Source organism: Siniperca chuatsi, linkage group LG14, assembly GCF_020085105.1.
Source record: "Siniperca chuatsi isolate FFG_IHB_CAS linkage group LG14, ASM2008510v1, whole genome shotgun sequence".
Taxonomy (NCBI): domain Eukaryota; kingdom Metazoa; phylum Chordata; class Actinopteri; order Centrarchiformes; family Sinipercidae; genus Siniperca; species Siniperca chuatsi.
The window spans coordinates 7,968,745-7,994,678 of NC_058055.1; the positions used below are offsets into that span (position 1 = coordinate 7,968,745).

General features: G+C 38.6%; 1 protein-coding gene across 3 annotated transcripts in view; it reads right to left on the reverse strand.

Moving 5' to 3' along the window:
• The window catches only part of gabra3 (gamma-aminobutyric acid type A receptor subunit alpha3), a 93,048-nt gene that overhangs the window by 24,351 nt on the left and 42,763 nt on the right, over positions 1–25,934 (reverse strand). For all 3 annotated transcript variants that reach the window (XM_044223232.1, XM_044223231.1, XM_044223233.1), the window contains 3 exons: positions 17,595–17,716; positions 14,182–14,249; positions 1,744–1,964 (listed from right to left, as the gene is read on the reverse strand). In XM_044223232.1, coding sequence (XP_044079167.1) covers positions 1,744–1,964; positions 14,182–14,249; positions 17,595–17,716 — 411 coding nt within the window. The remainder of the gene's footprint in view (positions 1–1,743; positions 1,965–14,181; positions 14,250–17,594; positions 17,717–25,934) is intronic.

Consider the following 25,934-nt stretch of genomic DNA (forward strand, 5'->3'; position numbering starts at 1 on the left):
TAGTGACTCCAGAAATTAAGTTTTGATTTATAGCTTGAATTTGAATAGAAATGTAGCTTCAAACAGGATATGTGATGACCAATAGGCTGGATCCAAAAAGGCTCTTTGCTTTTGTTTGACAGAGGTTTATCATACTTTGCTTCATCATACATCTTTGGCATGTTACCACACATTTACTTGGTTATGTAAACACAACAGTCCTTGTAATACTCCATTAGAGCTCAGATGTCTTTCTTGGCCTTGGCCAGAACTGCCACTACATCAAATCTACTCATGCGGGACTACAAAATGAAATTCTTTCACTATTTCATTTTCACCCTTGAAAATCAATACTGACCTTGTGGACGAGCATCATAAGAATATTTCTTTTCAAGTGATTCAAGGCTCTGATGCAAAGCTGTGGGGAAGGCTGATTGATTGACAGATTCAACAATTAGATGGGTTGAAACCATTGAATTATTTTGCTCCAGTCCTGTAGAGAATAGTACTCACTGACTGTGAGTGTCTTGGTAGCTGATGCTATTTACAGTTTATTTTAGACACCACATATACACAATGGCTACCTTTAATAAAGAGATTATTCATTGAGTTGTCTGTGTGTAAAACATATATGGCCCAGACTGGCTGCAAGTCAATTATCTGACAGACAGATGAAACAATCAGAAATGATCCAGGTAGCTGCTGAAACAGCTCCCCACAACTTTATTTTTAATCCCTTGACTTTTCATCTAGCACCAGCATGAGGCTGGCATATGTGGTTTTAAGTGAAATAGCTCAACAACTGTTGAATGAATTGCCATTAAATTTTGGTACAGACGTTCATGTCCCACTCAGGATGAATTGTAATAACTTTGGTGATCCCCTGACAATTCATCCAACACCATCAGCAGGTCAAAATTTCAATTTGTCCAATACTTTGATCAAATACCCGCAAAATGAATGACTTTCCCACTAGAGGTGAATCACTTTGTTGATTCAAATCATTTAGTTTATTTCATTTCAAAGATTCATATAGTCACTGACTATGTAGTTTGTTCACTTTTTTTCTAAACTAATGGATCACACCACTGTTCAACGCATCATGTCATTACAGTGTTACGTTTGGCACTGCTTCAGTTCAGTAGTAAGTTCAGTCTGTTGCTTGTTCAAGCTGCTATGTTCATTTCAGTACAAAACTAGGTCTATACAAGCACTGTTTTTAAGGTTAATGGCTCACCAGCCAACTATTTGTAACAGCGTTATCACATCATGATTGTTTCTGTGGCGTTTGATGTCTTTCACTAAGCTTTTAACCTGGCAGTTATGTACTGTGTGTCACAACTGAGCTAACAGCGGTGCTTTCAGTGACCAGTGAGGGGAGCTCCACTGCTGAAAGCTACTGATTCAGTCAGTGACAATGGTGATTCAGTGTAGTCTGTTCACTTTGTAGATTTGTTGATAAAGATTAGTTTGAACATGTACTGAACACTAATGCCTGCCAGCCTCAGCTTTACTTTGTGTTTAGTGCTCATTAACAAATGTTAGCATGCCAACACGCTAAACCAAGATGGTGAACATGGTAAACATTATACCTGCTTAATATCAGTATGTTGACATTATCACTGCATTTAGCTCAAAGCACTACTGTGCCTAAGTACAGCCTCACGAGCTGCTAGCATGGCTGTAGACTTAGTCTTGTTATAGTACAATATTCAACAAAAAAGTGTCAGTGTTGACTGGGGAGTAATTTCAAAAGTGGCTCACCTCATCGTGTAGAGAAGCGTGCCATTGTCGACTAGTCGTAGCAGTTTGTTAGGAGTCGTCATGTTGTGGGCCACAGATTTCTTTCCATTGTGGAAAAAGGTATCAGGAGTCCAGATCTTACTGGCCAGGAGGTTGTTGAGGGGTAAAACTTGCATGGGCCCGTCAAACTTCAGCCTCTCGTCCCTCCAACTCTGACGGAAGAAGACATCGATGGTGTACTCCTGAGGGGGAGAGAGGGCAAAAGATTTGTTGGCAGGATAGTAGTTGGACATGACACTGGTTAAATAGATGTAATCCATTTGGTTGTAATAGTTAACCCTTTAACATTAATAGTCCCTTTTCACGGCAGACTTTTCAAAGCAGGAAAAGCACAGGTGGAATTAATTACATTAATGTTGGCTGCATTCCATTTAGGTGAGCCACTTCCGAGGCTCTGGTATTGGGCATGCTCTGTCACTGACTTACTGGGACACTTAATGGAATGGAGCCATGATGCTATTTACACCTGTGCATCTTTTTCATCAATGTGGTCATAAAGGGAAAAAAAGAAAAGCTAACCCACAAATTATTAAAGGAAAAAAAATTAAATTTTTTTTTACATAGTAAACAAGTGACAAAAAATGATTGATAAACAAATAACACAAAAGATTTGTTGTGGCATCATCACTTGTGGCAACTGTATGCGAAGCTGCTTTCAGTCATAGTTTTTAATAACGATCTGTCAACAAACAGCTTAACAGAAAAAACTGGCCGACACAAATATCCTCTATAAAACAGGATACATGTGCACACACACAAATATACATCTCATACCAGTTATTGTAGAATATATTGTGTTTTTTTAAGTTATGTATTCCTGCATCATGTAGTGTTTATCTTTCAAAGCCTAACCATGGACTGACCGAGAAACCTGTTACATCTGTTTCATATTTTATTAATATGCAAATAAAGTCTTTCTGTGTTGCCACCAACACATGAAAAAGTAAATAAAATAAAATGAATGCAGGAAGTAGCCAGTCAAAAGGAATTTATTTCACATTATTCATTCAATAGGATTTGGTGTCCTAGCAACAGACTTCCCTCATCAGCTGTGTACAGCGGCTGTGCAGACTGAATGCAGCCATCTTAACAGAGTACGATGGAAGTAAGCTGTCTGTATCTTACGCAACAGTACACATTATTGGTGATCAATAAAAGCACAGTGTATGCGTTTCTCTCCCATTCTCTTTGTGCTTTTGCTTGTACGGTGAAAGGGCTTGCGTACGGTACTGCTCACCAGTGAGCTGTAACCGAGTGAAAAACTGATTTTCTCAGTCATTTCTCAGTGGTTTTATCAACAGGAAGCCAACTTCATCATCAGGAGAGGTGTACATCTTCAACACATCAACAGGGCTCCTCTAAACAGTACAGGATGGACGTCTGTTAATGGATGTAATTGTCCTCCCAACGGCCTGCAAACCTACAGTACCTTAAAAACATTACACTGCATCTGTCCACATAACAATGCTTTTAATAAAGCCTGCAGAGAGCCTGCAGACATATAAAAGCAAGTGTGTGACACGTTTCCCTCAACCGCTTTCTTCTTTTTCCACCTATTGAGTTATGTTCCTCATTTAATTGCAGTCTCTGTTCAGTAATGCCTAAGGTGTCTACAATCTCTACACATCGAATAGAAAACTGAGTTAAAAAAGTCATTTATCTGCTTATAAACTAATTATACCACATTGAGTTTGGTCCTGAATTTGATGCCCAGTGCAGACAACAGAGGACTCGAGGTCACGAGAAAGACTGATGAACACACAAACAGACACTAGGACACTCACTATGTGGTGATTTATTGTTCTGTGTCCTCTGTATCTTCGACCAAAACTTTTCGGCAACACTACAAGAAAGTTTGTTCTATCCTGTCACCGAAAGACCCTGGACCATTTAAATCGCCATTACCACAGGTATACTCATGTTATGCACTTTATTCTTCTTGCCTTTTCTTTATGAGATCCAACAACATTGCCAAATCTCATCGCAATAGGTTTAAAACATCCAGTGATGAATAAATAGACAAAAGTGTGCTTGGCCCAGCTGGGCGAAGCCATCATTTGTTTGTTTCCTTTGGACAGAATTCTCCTGTAAACACAAGGAATTAATTTAAAGACTGAAAGACAGGAATGAGGAAAAACAGTCAATCTCCACACAAGGCCAAATGGCACAATCAGTTCAAATGCCAGCTGGTATTCCTCCAGGGACTGAGTGATTGATTTCTCTTTGACAGAGGAGACAGAGCAGAGCTTCTACCCAACAGTAGTTTTCAAATGTCTTTTTTTATAGCAGCGACAATCATGAATGGATTTACTGTAGCAAACAACTGTAATTTAAATGACATTTTAAAACTCATTCATGGCATCACTCTTCACAAATACAATACAGATCCTCTTTTTTATGCCTGTGTATGTATGTATGTATGTATGTATGTATATATGTATGTATGTATGTGTGGGTGTGTGTGTATATATTGGCATCCTGTCTTTATTAGAAAGCATAGTATTAGGTTGTTTGGAGAGAGAGAAAGAGGGGAATGGCATGCCACAACAGTCCCTGGATGGATTAGAAGTGGGACATTGGAGAAAAGTTGTATGTATCTTATAGCACCAAGACACTCCTACATCATACAGATTCAACAACTGTTAAACCATTTATATTTATCCAAAATCTATTAACTATTTATATTGGGTCAATTAACAAATGACCTAAATATAATGATTTCCTAAAACTGAAAACTGAATAAAAACTGCAATAATCTGTTTTTTGTGAAAAAATAGTGCAAAATGCCCATCACAAGCTTCTAGAGCCAAAAGTGACATCATCAAAATACTTGTTTTGTCTGAACAACAGTCCAAAACCAAAAAGAAGCATATTACAGTGATATAAAACAGAGAAAAGTGGCAATCTTCACATTTGAAAGACTGAAAGCAAATGTTTGCCATGCAGTTCCAAACTCAGTTTGAATCTCATATACCTAGTCTTTTCTGCCACATGCAGTGCAGAGCCTAATAAACTGAAATGAATTAGGTAAAACAATCTCTGTGTTTAATGATGTAGAAATTGCTGTCATTGTCCTATATGCCATAGCTAAATGGGTCTCTAATGTTCTCAAGTCAAGGTTAATTACTGAACACTTTCAGTAAATACTGTAGGATTGTGACAGCAGTGTGTTGCAGGAAAAGAACACGCACAGATAAAAATAGGATTTATAAAACAAGAGAAAGAACAAGCATGTCACGTACAGACAAAAATGTCTCCTTTGCTCATTTGTGAGTGTGCGTCTCAGTGGAAGAGGAGCGGTGGAGAGAAGCAGCCAATAGCAGGACTGAAGTAGTGAGAAAATGATGAGAATGAAAGGAAATGAGGAAAATTATAGGAAAGGCTGATAAGGTGGCAGTTAAGGTAGGATGTACAGCAGACTGGGCTAAATGAGTCTAGACGTTAAAAACGACAGTGTCTGGTTCTCTGATAATGACAGGAAGGTTGTGTCTAATATCTGATAGAATATTAATGCAGCCTTTTATCTTAAATTAATGAGTTCATTAAATTCTAAACATTTAGTTATTAGATCGCATTTGAATAATGTTAACACATTTTAGTTTTCATTTGGTTTTATTCAACAGATCTGGACTTTTTAGTCTATAACCTTTTTCAGTCATTTGATCTCTTGTGGTTTTACAGCCCATGTGCAAGCTTTTTCTTTGTATTACCTTGAATTATCTGGTCAATCAAACTACATATCCGCCATTTTAAAAGCTACATTTCTTTTTTGTATTAAATGTATTAAAAAAACTCAATTACTGTCATATCTTGGGGCACAGTAACTTGAACAAGTTGAGTCCCGGAAATTGAAATTTCTGATTATTTCTAATCAGTAAATTATTGTTCAATGTTCTTACTTGGCTAAAAGTTGCTGTACACATCCTGTGTATATACATTAGCTGACTGGTTTGACAAGTTTGATTTAGTGCCCTGACAAGATTTTATATTGTGCGAGAGAGCAGTTTCCCCCAATTTATTGTGCAGAAATGTTATGTGTGATATATGTTGTGATGTCTTGTTTTTGACAGTAGATAGCAGACCAGCCATAACATTCTGATTAGCTGGTGTGGTGATGATACAGACCACTTCGTGGAGGCAGTGTATCCATTCGCCCGGCTCTTTTGAACTCCACACTCTGGGCATTGTAATGATTAGTCAAAGATTTGATTAATGTCTTAATTACTAATCCATCTTGCTCTTGGGTTGTCAATTATTCTCTCTCGCTTCGCTTCTTGTGTGCTGTTCACCTTTCCCTGCTGGGAGAGTAACCTGTGTGAGGCTTGCAATGAGCTGTGAATCCCATACCAACTCCAATTATCTTCAGTGTTCAACAGCTTCTGCAGCTCTGAGGCATAAACATGTTTTAGCACTTCATTGTGCCACACTAACATTTCGTTCCACAAACATAATCAGCCTTGAATCAGAAAGTGGTAAACAAATTAAGGATATGTAGCAGTGAACATGTTTATGCAATCATTTAAGACAGTAAAAACATAATGTATTATTAAAATCTGAAAACATTATTAAATTATGGTTATTTGAGCTGCTCTCGGTGAAATGAACATAAGTGGCTCACATTCAAAGTATAGAAGAACAATGTCCATCATGTGCAACCCTCTCTCTATACGCATTTATGTGCTACTAAATGGTTTTGCCTTATATGCTCTGAAGGAAGCGTAATTGCTGTGTGGATAATGTTCATGGGCCCAAATAATGGGGGGTGATAATGGCCGTACAAAGACTCTAGACTTTGATATCAGAGACCAAGTTTTGGGTCTCGTGTCCTGTGGGTGGTTAAGATTGTGGAGATTCGGGCAATTAATCAGGCATCATCACACACTCCATGACGTGCTGGTCAAACAAAGGAGTACCTTCAGCGGAAGACTCATCCTCCCAAAAAGCACCACAGAGCGCCACAGGAAGTCATTCCTTCCTGTGGCCATCAAACTCTTTAACTCCTCCCTCTAAGTGTCAGTCTGCATGACCCTAAGTCATTAAACTGGACATTGATCATTAACATCACTGCAATACTTGACATAATTGTGCAATATTCTGTGTACAGTTTAGTTTAAAATTCCCTATTTATTGATATTGATATTACTCATACCTCTATTACTGCTGTGCAATATCCTCCTGTCTCATTATAATCTTAATATGCTACACTTAACTTGACAGTTCATGCACTACTACCTTATACCGTATTATTATCATCAACCAGTAAACCCACTTGGTACTTCACACTTATTTTATTTTATACTTATACCCACTTGGTACTTAATTTATTTTCTGACCAGTATTATAGTGTATTATATTTTTTGCTAGTACTTCTATTCCTGTGAGCAATTCCTGATGTAAAGGCGAGCTGCTGTAACAAAAGAGTTTCCCCACCGGGGATCAATAAAGTATTTCTGATTCTGATCATGAGCCCCCTCAAACTGCATTTCAAACGATCACTGATCTGGCAGAAATTTGGTTGATTTGATTCTAAAATTAGTCTGGGGTCAATTTGGACTAAATCCACACAGTGTCTGTCCATGCCTGCTTTGAATTGCCTAAATATAACCAAAAAACATTAACCTTTCTTAAGTTGCCATAACCGAATATTGTAGGGAAAACAAATAAAATACAAATGCAGATATAATAATTAGAAATTTCCTCATTATGGTCACAATAAATATAATCTGGGCAGCATTACATTTCTTTCAAAACATTTTCCTTTGCAGTTTAGTAAGTATATGAACATAATTTTTAAAAGAAAGGGTTGTTATGTGTGATGATCATAACCAAATGATAGGAGGAGCGATGGTGAAGATGTTTGCCAAAAAACTAATGTAAGCCAACAAACTTACTCTTTGTATGCTTTTTATTTTTAAGATGGCCTTCATATAGAGACTGTACCACTGTAGAAGAGAATAAATTATATAAATATACCGAATAGTGCAGTATTTATGTATCGGAATATATTGCAGTTAAAACAAATGATGAAATCAGTTGAAAAAATGATTTAGAATGATTAAGCAGTAATAATTGAGATACTGAATAAAATAGTTTAATAGTATAGTGTATAATAGTTCAAGATTATGTCTTAAAGGGGGGGAGACCTGTTTTTCACTACACAACACATTTCTAGGAAGACTTTTATATTATATACACATGTCCTATAAGTCAAGGCAATTTTATTTATACAGCCCAATATCACAAATCTCAGTTTGCCTCACAGGGCTAAGTCTAACGACACAGGCTTCACAACATGAGGTTGCAACACTAACTAATGTCTTCCTACAACCATCCTTTGCTTCAATGTATTTGTCGTCATGGATATGATTGCAGTTGGGTAATTTTCTCTGTGCTCAGAAAATTAGCACATTGAAACTAGGGCTAATGCAATACGCTGCTCCTAATTAAAAAAAAAAATCACTTTTCGCCACTTGATTGTTATATGATTGCAGGGTACTGATGTCTTCAGTTACCTGTGGCTCCCATTTTCACTAAAAATGGGCTGTTAGGGTGCGAAAAAACTGTGCCTGCTCTGCTTTCAAGTTGTTCTCATCCTGCACATGAATCATATTGTGACACTGGGGAACATAATGCCATGTATGGTGAGTGAAAAAAATGAAGCCCTATTTTAGTATAGTATAGTTATTTTTTTCTGAAAGGTGCTGAGAATGTATGACATTTAAAATTCTTGTGACAAGGGGCTTAATTGGGCTTGCAAGTCTTTGAACAAGGTCAACATGATTGATGCAGAATCCAGGAGTTCACCTTCAAATTTTAGTAACACAAACCTCCATCTGTTCTGTTCAAAAGACCTTGCACTGCTCAGACTTTTTGGAGCTTGAGTTTCCTGAATTTTAAGCACACGGCTATATGCTGAAAATCTCCAATATTCCATGAAATGTTTACTCCCAGAAATTGTGAAACCCTGGTGAGGGCTGGCCATCGCTGACATCCTTGTCAAAGCAAGCTTCAGCACAGTACCTGTGACAGCCTCAATCGCTTCCCATTTCATCAGAGCAGACCAGTCAAATCAGACAATGAAATAGGTAAATGTGCCGTGACACTGCATACATGTGAATGCGATGTGACTCCATACCTTCGGTGTGTGCGACAAAAAAGAGAGGAAGGGGAGGCTTGAGGTAGAGAAACACACCCACCTACTTATAAGAGATCAGCATCAAGATTGTAACCCACATTCTGGATCTTGGTGTGACACAGTGCAGAAATCTGCCGTGGTCAGACATGACTCTGAACAACGTGCCTTGTTATTGGCTTAATATTCGAGTGTCACTCTAATTATGCAGTTAGCTTCCCTCCTGTGGCGATAGGGGGATTTTAAAGGCAGATGTTGCGTATTTTGAAGGCTGAATGAGTGGCCCTCCAGGTGAGTGAGAAGCAGACATTTCTAGGACACTTGATGTTACAGAGATGGGTAATTGGTACACTGGATTTACACAACATAAAGTATGAGATGCCTGGGGTATACAGTGTGCTCTGTCTAGAAACATCTCAGTTTTAACTCCACATTTTTAGCCATGCTAGCGGCGTGGCCTTAGGGATGGCAATGGCTGTCGGTCGGTCCAACACTTTGGTCCAGAATGAAATATCTTAAAAATGGAGGGATGGAATCCAGAGGATGAATCCTAATAACTTCAGTGATCCCCTGACTTCTCATCTAGCGCCATTAGCAGGTCAGAATTTTCACTTTGTGAAGTATCTGCACATCTGTAAGATGGATTGGCACGACATTTTGCACACGTCCATGATTCCCAGACGATGTATCCTACTGACTGTTGAGATCCCTTGACTTTTCCTCTAGCACACCTAGTAGGATGACATTTATTCTACATAGAACTGCTAGCATGGCTGTAGACTCTTAGTGTTGTTAGTAACTCTTATCAATAATCCATTTCATGAAGTTAAGTACTTCAACAAATGTTCAAACAGATGTTGAATTCAAGGTCACCTGCAGTTAATTTGGTGAATGCGCTCCAAACTATTTAGAAAATGACACTTTTTCAAAGACTAGAAGGTAAAAAGAGGCTTTAGAATGTGCAGTAGCACTCCCTGACTTGGGTGATTTGGTATTAAATGCCAAGCACAATCCAGTGCTATCTTAGTGTGCATGTGCTTCCTATAGCCCTCCCACAAAGCAACATGCTTATCTCCATCCTCTAATCCTTAAATGCTGTCCCATCCAATCTAAAACACAAGCTTTAAATACATTTCTTCATGTCTTTTTTACAGCTTCAAGGTAACTAATAATGCCAAAAATCGACATGGATAACCTGTTTTTCACTTTAATTTCTGCAGTGTGTATGCTCAGATATTCAACTAGCAAGGGTTAAACTGGGTTCAGTTTCCTGCATTGTATGAAAAGCAATGGTAGCATTTATAGAGTAGTATATTAGTTTATTGATAGGGAGCACGTTCAATTTAAAGCATATTAAAGAGTTAACAACATGATAACAAGAAGTAGAATAGGAGTAAGTTGAAAGATACTTTTTACATCCTTAGCAGCATAAAGCTAATTTTCCTCACTTTATTTTAATGACTAGATAGCTGCCCCAAATTAATCTGTTAAACTCTGGTGAACTGGTTCTAATACAGAACTTTGCTTTGGTGAACACATCAAGGAAATATATTTAAAAGCTTCCTTCCACCTCTGAAATTCCTCCAGGATTAGTCATTTCCTCTCCTTTAACTGACCTAGAAAACTGGTCCATGCTTTTGTTTCTCAGAACTGTTTACTGCAGTGCTCAATACTCAGAGGCTGTCCCGTTCCACACTCAAATAACACATCCGACTTATTCTGAACTCAGTAGCCTGGAAACTCATGAACCAGAAAAAAATGATTGCGTGACCCTGACCTACTGTAGACTTGCCTTCATTGGCTATGAGTACTGGAACTCAGTGTCTTCAAAGCCCAAATATTCTTTCTAAAAATCATGAAAATAACTCGCCCCTCAGTACATCACACATTTCCCTGATCTGTAAACCTGGCCCAGGTCTCCGCCTGCTAGATGCAGTAGTCCTCGTTATTCTCTAAACTCTAAAGAAAAACCGAGCCACCCACTCACTCCCAGAAGGTGCCGTTCGTTTTGGAAACAGGCACCGATTGCAGCAATTCAGACCGTTCATTATTAAAGTCCAAAGTCAAGATGTACTTATTTAATGCAGCCTACTATCCAAATGTGCTCACTGTACTTTATAATCGTCGGCCTTGTCCTCTCATTCCCCAAGAGCTCCCAGTGCTGATCTGTGACCAACATTTTATTCCTGTGGATATCATGCAAGTAGATACAGTAGGAGGACATTATTGGAGTGTTTGTTCTGAATGCAAAGTATACAAATACATTTTCCAACTTATGCATTGTTGTAAAAAAAGTCATTGAACCAAAACGCACACAATTTTGGCTTCTTCACAGAATAACATATACAGGTATCTGGATAGACCTTTTCAATGAGCCCACAACAATCTAAATATATAAGACATTAAAACGTTAAACTGATGCAGGCAAAAAATGACATGTAAAGGTGAAAAACGAGATTTAGCTTTATACACCACAGTATAAAGCTAACATTATGTAATCTACACATATCGCAATGCATATATTTACAGCTAGCAACGTGTTTTACAAGATAATACTGAGTTGTGTGGTCCATAGTGTGATGCTAAAGCCTGATCATCTTTTGAGGCTAGACTGTGGAAAATCTTGAAAGGAAATGTTTGAAGCCTTTATGCAGCGTTCATGTGCATATAGAGACAGAAAACGCAGCATAGCCTGGGGCCAGAATGAGCCTTGCCTGGATAATGATCAGCCAAATCCTGACATCATCTAAAACTGACTAAGCAATGCAGAAATTCGATATGTTGATGCTATGTTTGCACATCTGGGAACAGTCAAAACCTTGGCAGCTACTGTACATACATTGATTGCAAGACGAAGGTGTGAGTGTGTATGGACACCAGGTATTTCTGCCTTGGAAAGCAGACAGAAAACACCTGCTGTGACTTCACTAACTTTGGCTCTGATCAGAACATTACCACAAGTGGGTTGCCATGTCCTGTGTAGCCGTCATGTGTGCGACTGACTGTACTCTGTGCCATTTGCTGTTGATTCATGATGTTGCCAAGTGGAGCATGTGAAGAGACTAAAAGATTGGGGCTAGAATTGAGCCCTGAGAGACCCTAAAGGGGATATCTGCTGAAAAAGATAAAGCATTGTCCACTGTAATAAAGTAAGAAAGCTAACACTATCTCACAAAGCGGGTGTGTGTGTGTGTGTGTGTGTGTGTGTGTGTGTGTGTGTGTGTGTGTGTGGGGGGTCTAAAGCCAAAGCCAAAGTGGACAGAAGATGAGACTTTTGGTCTCCTCGAAGAAAATGGAAAGCGCAAGCACATAAACATAAATTTAACCGAGCCATAACAAATACGCACAAGCAGAAGATGTAGCAAGAAGTAACTGACAAAATCAATGCGAGAAATCTTGCTGTGAAATGAACCGTAGATGAAGTAATGAAGAAATATGAAAATATTTCTGTGACCGCAAGAAAAGAGATTCAAACATCGATAGGAGTCGACAAAAACTGGTCAGTTTTAATAAAACGATATCGCTAATGTTAATATATAATGTTATGTCAACGTTTGGCTTGCTAGCTACAAAGCTGGGTTTTCCCTGTCCAGAAAAATGCGTCTTGGTATCTCCTCCTCCTCCTCTTTAATCACCATAAATTCAGCAATTACACAACTTCTTACACAATGCAAACAAAGACCTCTGTCTTCTGTCCCAAGTTACACAAATAAAAAATAATCCATCCAGAAGAACTCATCAGAAATGAGGGGCATTTTACTAAAAAACTGTAGCCCTTAAATAATCATATAACGAGCAGCAAAACATACATGGACTTAATCTTCAATATCATCTCAATCACATAACAAACAAAGCCTTTTCTCTTCAGGGAAACTGTCAAATCGGCCTATTGCTATAGCTAGTGGTAATGTGCTTGAATATCTCTGTTTATAATACACCATTGATGAAAGTAAAGGGGTTCTATCTACAAACGTTTGCCTTCTACCTAGTCACTGTAATTATCTTAACATAAGACCATGAAATCCTCTTCATGCAAAGTTGAGTCTGACAGCCTGCTCCAGAGAAGTTTATGTGCAGAGACTTGTTACAATATGAAGCAGCCCTCAAGTGAGACCAAAAAAACTCAAATCAAAGTTCTCCAAAACCCACTAATCTTGCTACGTCACACAGGCTGTCGAGCCAGCTCATTGCTGAGCCGGAGAAACAACCCAGTGCTCAAGGCGGTCAATTAGAGCTGCATGATCAAATATGTCAAATGCCGCATAAGGTCCCAAGACAAAGCAGGAACCATCTCCAGCATCTGCTGTTTAAAGGAGGTCATCCAGGGCTCGCAACGGAATTTATCCAGAATAGTGCTGTTCAAAAAGAGAGCACTTTGACTAAGAACAACTTTGTCCAAAATAGTTTAGGAAATTTTGGTTGTTGTAATACAATATCATGATATGAATGTCATCTTTTCCTGCTGGTAAAGACTGCAGTACAGTTGTTTTTTGTTCTGAAGTTATTTGACCCCTCGAGCTGAGTAGCGAAATTAACAATGTAAGGTCTAATGGCTAATACCTGCACAACAATCAGCTGCAAATCACATTAGTAATGATTTTTTAATCTGAATATATTACCCAACACTAATTGTCCTTTTTATTGAGGATACAATGTTGTCACAGCTCAAGAAGGTTGATAGAAACAGCATTTTAGAGTCGGTAGTTGTCTGTACTTAAACAAAACTGGGTTTTTCCAGAAGTAGTCGAAGTGTTACATGAAAATAGAGGAAAATGTGTCAATAAATAACTACGTAGAGAAAATAGATTACTAGAGATATTGTTGAAATTACATTTTTTGTTTGTGTGTTTTCATAATCAGCTAGACCTAATTATCTTGCTGTGCTATAACTTCATATATTGACCCCATAGCAAAGACAGAAACAGCTGAAAAATGAGAAAAGTCTTGTGTGATAGGATGTTAAAATACCAAATGTATAGACTGAAAATACTGTAAAGGGATATTTTACCAGTATGAACGAGCTGTAACATCTTAAGAAACTATATGAATCAGACTTTAAATGAAGAGGTGGGGAAAACACTGCTATTAGACACAGCAAAGATTGTTAACTTGTAAAATGTGTGTAGCTGATTAAATTCTGTTATTCTGCAAAGGAGGTTCACATGTAGCACAATCCAAAATGACAAATGTTCTCCAAGTACGTTTGCTTTGACTTGATGACTCATAATGATGATTGGAGTGAGGAGAAAGAGGAGAAAAATACTCACCATGTCTGTATCTGACACTGGCCCAAAACTCGTCACATAGATGTTTGTTCTGACTTCTGTCACACTCTCTGAGGAAAGACACAACAAGGACCAGAAAACATTACAGTGCAGTCCGTATACAAAAAGCTTTGCTGCAGCCTTGTCTTAAAGCTGACTGTTTGTGTACATGATGGTGAAGTCTGCCTGTTGGCATTTAACTAAGCCACTTCACACAAATTCTACTGTAATCAAGGGATAGAGGCACACTGTAGAAAAACTGTAGATTTATGTACGCTCAGTGAAGAATTTGTGCCCCTGTGGACGGCTTAATACCTGGATTCTTATAGTCTTTGTGCATCATTTTGTTGCCACAGATTGCAGGTTTAAGAACATAATGCTGGATCAATAGTGTTAGACATTGCCTAAAATGTAGACTCAAGCATTGCTAGACAGCATTGGTTATAGCACTCCAAACTATTTGGCCCAGGAGGGTTTTTTCAACCTCAATTTAGGGGCAAAAATGTTGCTGTGAATGAGTCTTTAATTCAGTAAAACGACCATTTGTTTGGCTCAAGCTAGTTTTGCCCAGTAATGCATAAAATCTGCTTTGGGCCAGGCCCAAGTCTGTATCTTTGGAGAGAAGACATCCCTTTTGACCCAAAATAATTTTAGTTAGCCTGCCCCAAAAACATTTAACAGTCCCTAAGGGACTACTGGCTCAGGAAAAAAATGCAGCAGCTCAGCATTAAGGATGTGGGTCTGTGTTTATAATAAATACTCATAATTTGCTGTCATTTCACAATTCTATAGACACATTATAATCACATTAGGCATGATGTAGCCTATTGTAGTATGAATCTGGCATGACTGTTACAAGGCTCCCTGCTCCCTATATTCCTAGGGCCAATGTAGTTCTTTAATTATAATTACGTGAATCATTGCATGTTACGTTACATTACAAGCTCCATTATTGTTGTTGTTCTGTCACAAAGATTTATAAATGATTCTTGATACTGTAACAATGATCAAATCGATCATTATACAGTAAGTTAGTCAGGACTTTTATATGTAATATTAATTACGAGCTGTGGAATAATTGTTTCCAAATACTTCACAAATGATTTTAATATATAGAGGGCATGATATGAAAGTCATGACAGATCAAAATGTGCCCTCTTCAGTGTGGGCTGAATCAGCTCCTCTGGGCCAAATGTCTAAAGCAGGCTTTTGGGCCATTGGTGAGACAAATAGCTGCTCCCAGTGGTGCAACAACTAGAGAGTGATGAGGCTTTTCTCCAAAAGTGTATAGAGCCTAGGCTCTAACTGTGTCCCAGATCTAAGTGACCACCCACAGGTGAAGTCTCCTGTCCTTTGGAAAAAGGCCCCCTTGAGAGAGGAGATCCACTTCCATATTTATCATTCCTGTGACACAAATAGCTCTCACAAATAGGTGATTATCACAACACCAAGTCAGCAGTTTGCATGGCAGGCATAGGTGGGGGAACAGAATGAGTTGCCCTGTTTCTGTTTACAACAATGCAACAGAACATAGGGCAGAGCTAATAGATGCCACTGAAAATGAAATTAAATGGTGTTCTCCGGTTTCTATCCAGTCTGTTGGGCTGATACGGTCCCACATGACTGTTTCTCACTAGGACGTGCGGGTGGTGGGGCATGGGGGTGGCCAACAGGAGGAAGATTGGTAGTCTTGTTCATGTATATAGAGAAACCCTTGACTTTGACTGAGAAGGGCCCCAACTGGTGTGTCTGTTTGTAGGTAGACGGTTGGATTATTGACGTCCAAATTCTAAACCATTAGCAGGGGTCTTACGATCCTTTTAGAGAAATAAAATCTGCAGATTAATAACCAACATCTTGAAATTTCACAATATAAAATAATATAATATAAAATAAGTTTAATGTAGAGCCATCTGCAACATAAAACGACTGCTATTCCAGGGAATAGCACATGTAACATCAGCTAGATCTACACTAGAACTATCCATAGTGTGTTGAGTATTAGCTTGCATTGTAGACAGACATATACTCTATATTGCAGATCACCTGGAAAGCATCTGCAGTAAGAGAGATAAAGTATGTGTTCTGTAATACTCTGGCATCTTAAAAACAAAGAAACAAAGGTGATAATTTATCATATTTTTGATGAATGAAAAAAAAACTATAAAGAAGAAATAAATCATTTAAATGTGGCCATCTTGCTGCTCAATGAATGAAACAAACACACAGTTTAAAATTTGGAAAAATCTAATAGGTCTACAATATAAGCATTCATGAAAAAGGAATAACATCTATCATATGGTGCATGTAACCACATAAATTCAAGTAAACGCACTACAAAATGCATGTCTAACCATAACTTTTAATGCAATGATGCTCTGCTGACTTATGAATGAAGCATAATATTTCAACCAATCACAATTATTTTAGTTATAATTATACCAGTGCTCGTGGCTCAGTGAGAATATCCTCAGTATTAGAAAAGTGCAGTGCCATGTTGTTCTTGTATGTGTTTGCTCGTGTGTTTCCACTGGCCTGTATAGCCTCTCGGGCCTAGCGGAAAAGCCTGCTATGTTTCACCGTACCACACAGGTCTGTACATTCAGTCACTGCACTAAAAAAAGGAAACCATCATGACTGTAAGCCCTGAGTGGTGCAGGCCTAACAATCTCCTTGCCCTTGGAGATGTGAATGTCTATACAGAGGCAGAATATGACATTAACGTGTTTTGCCTGGTTCCTCTCTCTGGTTGCTGCCATGGAGTCCAGGTCATCCAGCCTGGTGTGTCTGCAGCCTGGTAGCCACGCTTGTGGCTTAAGCAGCAAGCAGTAGAGCAGAAATGACCATTCCAGCTGGCTGGCTGAGAACTGGCGAAGCCTGCTTGAGCATGTGGACTTGCTGTTATGTAGTTTGTTGTCCTTGGGGGTGAATATTTGGATGAAATGGCATCAATTAGAGGGATTTCCACTGACATATGTGCTTATTTGCCATTTGGGCATGATTGAACAAAGACATCCACCCAAGGGAAAGCAGATTGTCTGCACACAGTGATCCTGGTGTCGGTGTGCCATCTATATGAGTTACCATGTCTCCTAATGTCCACTAGCAGTAGATGGGTTTACAGAGAGCGAGTGAGTGATTTTCGAGATCTGTGAGGTCCAAAAACTACCACTGGACATAAACAATTTAGCAAAGACTTGGCAAATCCAGTATAGTGTCTGAAAATTATTATAGCAACAAGCAAAACAGTGTTAATATCAATAAAATATAATAATCATGATTTTACATCTACCTATCTAAACACGTAAGTATGCATGGAGACTTTTTGGAGCTAATAACTAGACTAAAATAACTGTGATGCAGTGACCAGTCTGAAATGTTTGTGTCTGTGATTTATCTAACATAGTGTTGCTCACCTCCCAGCCCAGGACGTAGCCTGTTGTCATATCCATCCAACAGTCTGTCTAGGATTCGGGTGAAAATGGTGATATTGTCTTTACTATCATCAGGCAATGGCTCTCTGTGTCCAACTACGGCCCTACAGGAAGAAATGGAGAGACGAAGGTGGAGTCAAAAGATGGAAAACATATAAAATGTCATAAAAGCTTTGATACATTGTTCCACTGAGACTGGCATGCTCTCAGTATACAGTGGTATGAAAGCTTGCTGTTCGTTTGACTCTCCACCACACAAATGAATATATTAATGACGTATTAATTAAAACATTAACGGATACCAGCTTTCAGTATAAATGAATGATGTGAGAATGAATCATTTTACATTTTGACCATGATCAAAAGTTAATTCCATGTAGAAATTCAAACTAATTTAATAAACATTATTCAATACTGTAAATGTGACATGTTTCTGGTAAGAAATTAAGTCTAACTGCACCTGCCTGTTTAATATTTCACAGTAAAAATCTCATGTCAGTGAGCCTTGGGCCTTAGTCAATATTTGGATAATATTGTCTGGTTGTGTCTGTTTTATTATATTCGTCTTTACAGGCTTGAAACTCCATATTTACAAAAACTGTGATTTTATGGTAATTAATTCTTTCCCAAGAAGGAAATACTCTGCAGCGTTTTGTTAGAGAATTCATCATATGCTATCAGCCACTGGTTATTAATTTACATGGCCAACAATCCCCTGCAGAACAATATTGTGGTGAGATGAAAAGGCCACCCTACTGTAGGTGGAATATTGATGAGTTAATGAGTACTGTCTTTAATTAAACCTAAATCCCCTGAGGAGGTGACCTATAATATCCAAGTAAACCCCATCAATGGCCAGTCCATGTCCTGATGCACTATCACAGACACAGCATTGTGCTGCTCAGTAAGGACGGAGCATTTAGAAGGAATTTAGGACTTGAAGAGTAACCAGAACAGCAAACGCATCATCATTTTGAGGCATTTTGGCAAATGACCACATCACCTTGCTAAGTGGTTATTATGTGGGCATACGTAGGCAACAAATAAATATCAATTAAGCATCATGGCTCCCTCATGTTCCAGCGGTGTACAGTATGATAAACCAGGACATCAAAAAAAAATGCAAAAGGGAGAAGGAAATACTGTCGGTATTACATTATAAAGTTTTGAATGCAACATTAATACCTCTCCAGTAACCACTAGGCCATTCTAAACCCCATTAGTACTGACAACATTTTGTTGTTTGTGTGGATGCTCAGTTGCAATGGCCAGGAATACTTAAGGATTAACTATTCATTTATGCATTCATTCATTAAAATTCCAACTTCACCCATATTTTTGTCTTTGAATATCACTTGACCCTCATATGGTGGTATTTTTAAACAGAACTTTTTTGGGTTCACTATTTAAAATTGTAGTCCATTAGATTTTCATGAAATCATACCCCATTTGATTTTTTTCAATTTTTTATGGTTAACATTTTTTCTGCAAAAGCCATTTATTTTCAGTATTTACTGTTTTATTTAGTATTCACTGACAGTGGCGGAGTCCGCCATTCCCTTGTTGGATACATATTGCCTTCACATGCACTAGAGATTCACAGGAAACGATGCATTACGAAGTAATCCAGCGTAATTTTACCTCATTGATATCAGCCTGCTTAGACTGCTGCCCCCGCGACCCGGCCCCGGATAAGCGGAAGAAGATGGATGGATGGATGGATGGATGATATCAGCCTCACTATTGATAGCTCTCTTTACACCATATCAGAGCTGTATTTAGTTTTTATTTCCTGCTGCTGCTTCACATTAAAAGTATTTAACTGGTGAAACACAGTGGCTTTTATTGTGACGCAGCCCCAGGAAACGCAAGATCGTTCATCAAAATTGAGTCTACAAAACAAGACAAAACAGTCATTCTTGGCATTTTATTGCATAGAGTAATAGCACAAAAAGGGAGCTGAATGAGCTGTTAGAAAGAGTTGCAGATGACACAGGCTGCACACCTCCAACTTCTCAGCAAGGTAACCAACTTTACTGTATCCTGGAGTGGTGTGGAAAACTACGTGTGCTGTGTGTAGGATGAAATCAGATCATGACTTGCAATTATTTTTTACTGACTTCCTTATTAATACACTATAAACAGATACACCACTTCTGTTGTATTTCTGACAAAGCAGCTGGAAACACACTTCCTGTCACCATGGTAACCACAGGTGTCAGGTGTCACCAAATCAACCAGGACTGAAATCTTCAGAATTACAACTTTAAGAAGAAAGTACTAATGATTAGCCAGATGATGTCAGATATTTGAGGCTCAGTATTCCCAAAGTGCACTCCACTGAGACTGAGCCTTTTAACACTAAGCTCACGATTTGCACCTCATTGAGTGGGGCACAGTTTGATATATTCTGGTTGTCAAATGGGTGCCTAACTGTACAATTAAGCTCTGCCAAAAATATGTTAAAATATGACAGTGTAACAGTGTACTCATAAATATTTGAAAGAAATATACATTTCTGGCTTTTCATTCACGCACCTTATCAAAAACTGACAGGCATGCATGTTTGAGGCAGCTCTGACACACCAAAAACACCAAACACACAAAGCTTTAGAAATAGTAATATCTCACTCAACATGAATCATATATCAAACAAAAAGCCTCTGTGGCCTCTCCGACAGCACCAGTGGAAGCTCAAAAATTAATGAGAAACCTTTAGTCCCTGAGAAACCATTCTAACAGTGTCTGCTCCACTAAAATATCCACTTCAGAAAAACAAAGTACTTGTGTGGTGTGTAGCATCTGTATGCTTTACTGAAGCACACACACTCTCTCTCTGACATACGTCCACACTTGCGCACACACACACACACACACACACACGCTAACGTCTTCTAGTATCAGCCAGCTGTTTAAATTCCCTGATGAGGACAAAGAAATGGGACATTTCCTCTGAATTTGACATCATTTTTGTTAAAACACACAGGTTTCATAATCATGCCAGCCGCTTGTTTGACTTCCCCAGTCTCCTTCATTATTTGTCTCAATACAAGCATATAAATACCTTATGAGAAAAGAAAGAAGGACAGAACAGTCATTATATTCCTGAACTATTCACACATAAAGAAAAAACATTTGGAGAGAACAAACTCCGCGTCAACATTGACATTGTTGGATGCCTGAATTTTGCCTGAAGGAGAACAAGTTGCATAAGGAGCAGAAAAGGTAAGGTAAGTAGTGTAGGTGTAAACACTGAAGACCACTGTTGTGCATCTATTCTCATTTCAATGTGATGCTAAATTCGATATAGCCTACATTTATAAAATATTTATATTGGTCATGGGTTTAGCATAATAATATTGTACATTTTTAATAAGTGCCGTGCTGTCTGATTGCATTATTCTGTGTGGATGCTGTGAAGTTGAAGTTTGATGCTTAAAAGTGAATTGTGAGTATTTGATCATGAGATGACTAATACATATTAGCCAATGCTGTGTGAGACGAGCCTGGAAAACTGTGCTGGTAGTTTTCAATTTTTTGCTTGTTTGCAACTAAATTGTAAGAAATGATTCAAAATTGCGCATGTGGTTGTAAAAAGGTATAGATATAGGAAGGTGGAATTTACTGTTAGTTTTGTTGCACTAGTTAGAGCGGGACAACTAACACCTTTATGATTCTTATAGACTGCTTTCACAGCAGACATTTTAGCACAGGTGGGGCTAATAATACTAATAATACAATAGCTGCATTCCATTCAGATGTGCCAGTTCGAGGGTCCTGGTATTGTGCACGCTCACTGCTACCGAATGGCTCACTGAGACACCCAGTGTAAATGGAGTGTTAATCAGTAATGTTATGTCTGTTGTTTTTCTGCTATGACAAGTCAAAATGTCTGCCGCAAAAAAGGTCTGTTAGTGAATGGAGTTTGGCTCAACCAAACCTCAACCTGAGCAGAGATTTAATTAGTCAGAATAAGTGAAAACACCCGTGAACACCTTTACACTGATGGGCTTATGCATATACACTATATGGCCATCCCTAACATACAGCCCCAGGCCAAAGGTATGTGGACATACAATTACTGTAAGTCTATACAGTTAAGTTTAGGGTGGTATGATGTTGGCTACTAGTGGCAATTTTACCATGTTTGCCTGATTACACACTGATTTGAAATGAAAGATAATTTGCTGCTCAGTTTCATACTTATTTAAATTGTGAAATCAATAGGAATTCTAGTCAGTATCTTTATGATAGCCTACCCTAAATAATGTCAGCACTATGGAGTACCAAAAGGTCTCAAAACATTCACTGTCACTGTCAGTTACAGTAGTTTAATTGTTAATGATACTTTTCTTTGCTACACAACTGCACTACTGGGTCTGAAACGATTCTTCGAGTAACTCCCTTACTAAAAATCATCAATTCATATTATTTGCATCGAAGAGTCGTTTAATCCATATAACTGTGTACAGCGCACTGTGTTTCGCACGGATGATTATTAGTGTCGCACATCGCGCTCACGCTGTGTGTGATCAGAGATAGTTCAGAGCGTCTTTGGTGTGATTTGACAGCGCGGATTACAAAGAGGAGAAAGAGAGAAACTAGTCCACGAAAACTTTGTTTCAGTGTTTCTGTTGTAAAACCAAACTAGCCTACCACAACAGCACGACGTCTGTGCTTCAGCATCTCAGCCGAAAGCGTAATGTTAGTCTGTGCATCCAGTCCACAGAGCGGACCGACACCTGGTATATGGAGGCTAGTAAAGAGTGTAGGCTACGTTAATAGCTACGCTATATGTAATGGCTACTTAACAACGTAAATCAATATGGTGGCTAGTTATGATGTCCCTAAGTTAGCTAGGTTTTGTTCAAGATATTAACCACAGAAAATAAAATGCTTCATTCATGTTATTATGATAGTCACAGTTCCTGTCCATTAGTGTTTGCCTCCTACAAATGCCACAAAGAAGACAGTAAAGGCTTACGTTACGCCTGAGCTGTAATTAGGTTAAAACTTGAAGTTTTTTCAAGCAAAAGGTGTTTGTGTTTGCATTTCAGAATTTTCTTCTTTAAAACCCAGTATGTAATATGGCTTAAGTACTAAATGCACTTAAATGGGTTTAGTTTTGACAGATAATATTATTGTATGCAATTTAAGAAAAAAAATGTAGATTTTTCTAATAAGGAATTTTAGTTGTTATTAGTTGTTCATTTTAAGAGACCTGTCTTATTTTCTCTTTTGCATATTTACTATTACTATTTAATAAAGCAAAAGTATTTTTTATCTGATTACTTAAGTAATCAATGGATTAATAATCGGTAGAATACTCTATTACTAAAATTATTGATAGCTGCAGCCCTATGCACCACACCTTCTGTCAAAGTGTCTGTTGATTGGCTGTTTGGCACACTGTCACTAGTTGCTCCAGGCAGGAAACATCACAGACTTCTCCACACCTTTTATCTTTCGGTTTATTTGCAGCAAGTACACACTGTCGCAGAAACTCACCAAAGTCTGACATTTTACAGTACCAAAATTGACAACTCATGCTTCACTGTTTGCGACAAGAAAATCACTACCACATCCAACAACACCTCAGACTTCATGGAACAGAGAATAGTTAACCTTAAGCAGAACAAAAATGGATTTTTGTTGGCATAGGTCTAAATATTTTAACCCTAAACTCTAAAGTAAAACTGTTATGTTGATACATATGCATACATCATTCACCTGAACAATCCGACATGAACAATTTATCTTTATTATTACATAAAATGCTTTAAAAGGAGTCATTTTGTTAGAATCACGGTAGTGGCAGCAGTATAACGCACTAGCACATTAAACACAACAGCTTCATAGTTAGATTTTCTGATTGAATCATTAGATGAAATAAACACAAGTCAACAATATATGTCCCGGAGCATATGTACAATTTAACAACTTTATAATGTGTGTGCAAACAGACTTTTAACTTTACTGGAAGTTTATTCTTTCAGAAGAAGAGACATTGAAATGTTACCCTGCAAAAATAAAGTTTCTTAATTGGCTATGTTCTGTGGAAGTCATCTCTTTAATTATTGCTCAGTCCCATTTCTGCACCGGATTTTTAACTTTCTTCAGCTGAAGTGGAGAATCTTTCACTTCTCTCTTTCAAAGATAAGAGACAGAAAATATTTTAGAGATTGTAAAATATTAAACTCATGCAAATATGCACCATTTATTAGAGCACACAAGTTTACAGGGTCCAAAAACCACTGTACATAAAGCCTTTGATGAATACCTCTGCTTTCCATGCTTTCATATAACTGGTTTCCACTTTTACTTGATGGTATTCATTAATGTTCACGGATGTTGCAGATCATAATGTGGACAGTTTCTACTGTGGAGGTAGTGTCCTCTATGGTGGGTGAGAAGGAGGTACAGACTTTGTAGGCCGGTGGGAACAAATGTGTGTGGGCCGAGCAGTCTGAGTTAGTAGAACAGGCATGTGCTGAGTGAGTGGACTGGATCTGATCCAAGGTTAGTGCACTGGACCAGTCTGACAGGTGAACGATTGCAGGCTTGGCCAGGGAAGAGATGTACTGGTGGTTTCTCTGGGCACACGGTTGCCTGCTGCCATCCAGGAGGTGTGGAGTGAGTGGAGGGAAGTGAGCAGTAATGAGAGCTGTTGGGGTGGCAGTATGAGATGAAGGTGCTTCATGAGCTGACAGAGTGAACGCAAATAGGCTTCAGTGAGGAGGAGTACAGTTCAAGTGTGCAAACCTGTGTTCCATTCAGTGACTGATTTGACTTGTTTCATGAGGTCAGTTATTTTTTTCCTACAGCTTCTGGGTGTTGAATTTGTGAAGCAGTTTGAAACATTTTGATGAAATCCTTTGCACACAGCAGGGCACACATTTCATTATCAGCTAAAGAAAAGAGCTCTGGGGGGGCACCAAGAGAGGCCAGCAGAAAAGTCGACCAATTAAGACCGAAGTGAAAAACTGTGGTTACGCTGGTGAATGTACTCTACTCTCTCACCTGCTCAATGTAGCGTTGGTCGATACATGCAAGCGCACATTCTTGGCGTACTACTTTGTATCGTGAACACCATATTTCTATTGTTTACATCCCGATGAAAGATAAAATAATTGACACCGTGCTGAGCCTTAAAATTCATGGATCTGTTGGACTTCCTGGATTGTATTTCATGTTTCACTGGTACCTGAAGCAACACGCCCGACCAACATAGCCACCTGCGTTGTTTTAATGCAGGGCTGTTTTCGGTCTGAACGCCTGCTAATATCTGGAAACTGCAAAATGACATGATTTTGTTACAGAGTACAAGCACAAAGGCTGTGTTTCTTAAAGGGGAACTCCACCGATTTTACACATCAAAGTCTGTTTATAGGTCTTGGAGAGTACTACTACATATGTGGTTGTATAAAATTGTGGCTCCAGAAGGAGCTGAGCAAAATATGATAAATGCCCTCAAGTGATGTCACTTGGCTTGAGACTACATTAGCTGCTACTAGTATAGCATACCCGAATCGCTGACAGAACTGTCATTGGTCGAGTTGCATTGTGGGTAATGTAGGCCCCAGTTTTTTAAAAGTAAGACGAATGGGTGGAATAAAAAGACGATATCTCTGATTCTGCTGCTTTGATTTTGTTTATATAGAGTGGTGTGAAAAAGTGTTTGCCCCCTTCCTGATTTCTTATTTTTTTGCATGTTTGTTACACTTAAATGTTACAGATCATCAAACTAATTTAAATATTAGTCAAAGATAACACAAGTAAACACAAAATGCAGTTTTTAAATGAAGGTTGTTATTATTAAGGGAAAACAAAATCCAAACCTACATGACCCTGTGTGAAATAGTGATTGCCCCCTAAACCTAATAACTGGTTGGGCCACCCTTAGCAGCAACAACTGCAATCAAGCGTTTGCGATAACTTGCAATGAGTCTTTTACAGCTCTGTGGAAGAATTTTGGCCCACTCATCTTTGCAGAATTGTTGTAATTCAGACACATTGGAGGGTTTTCGAGCATGAACTGCCTTTTTAAGGTCATGCTACAGCATCTCAATAGGATTCAGGTCAGGACTTTGACTTTGACTTTCACTGTACTTTGCTGGTGTGTTTTGGATCATTGTCCTGCTGCAGAACCCAAGTTCGCTTCAGCTTGAGGTCACGAACAGATGGCCGTTCTCCTTCAGGACATTCTCCTTCAGGAGTTTTTGGTAGACAGCAGAATTCACGGTTCCATTTATCACAGCAAGTCTTCCAGGTCCTGAAGCAGCAAAACAGCCCCAGACCATCACACTACCACCACCATATGTT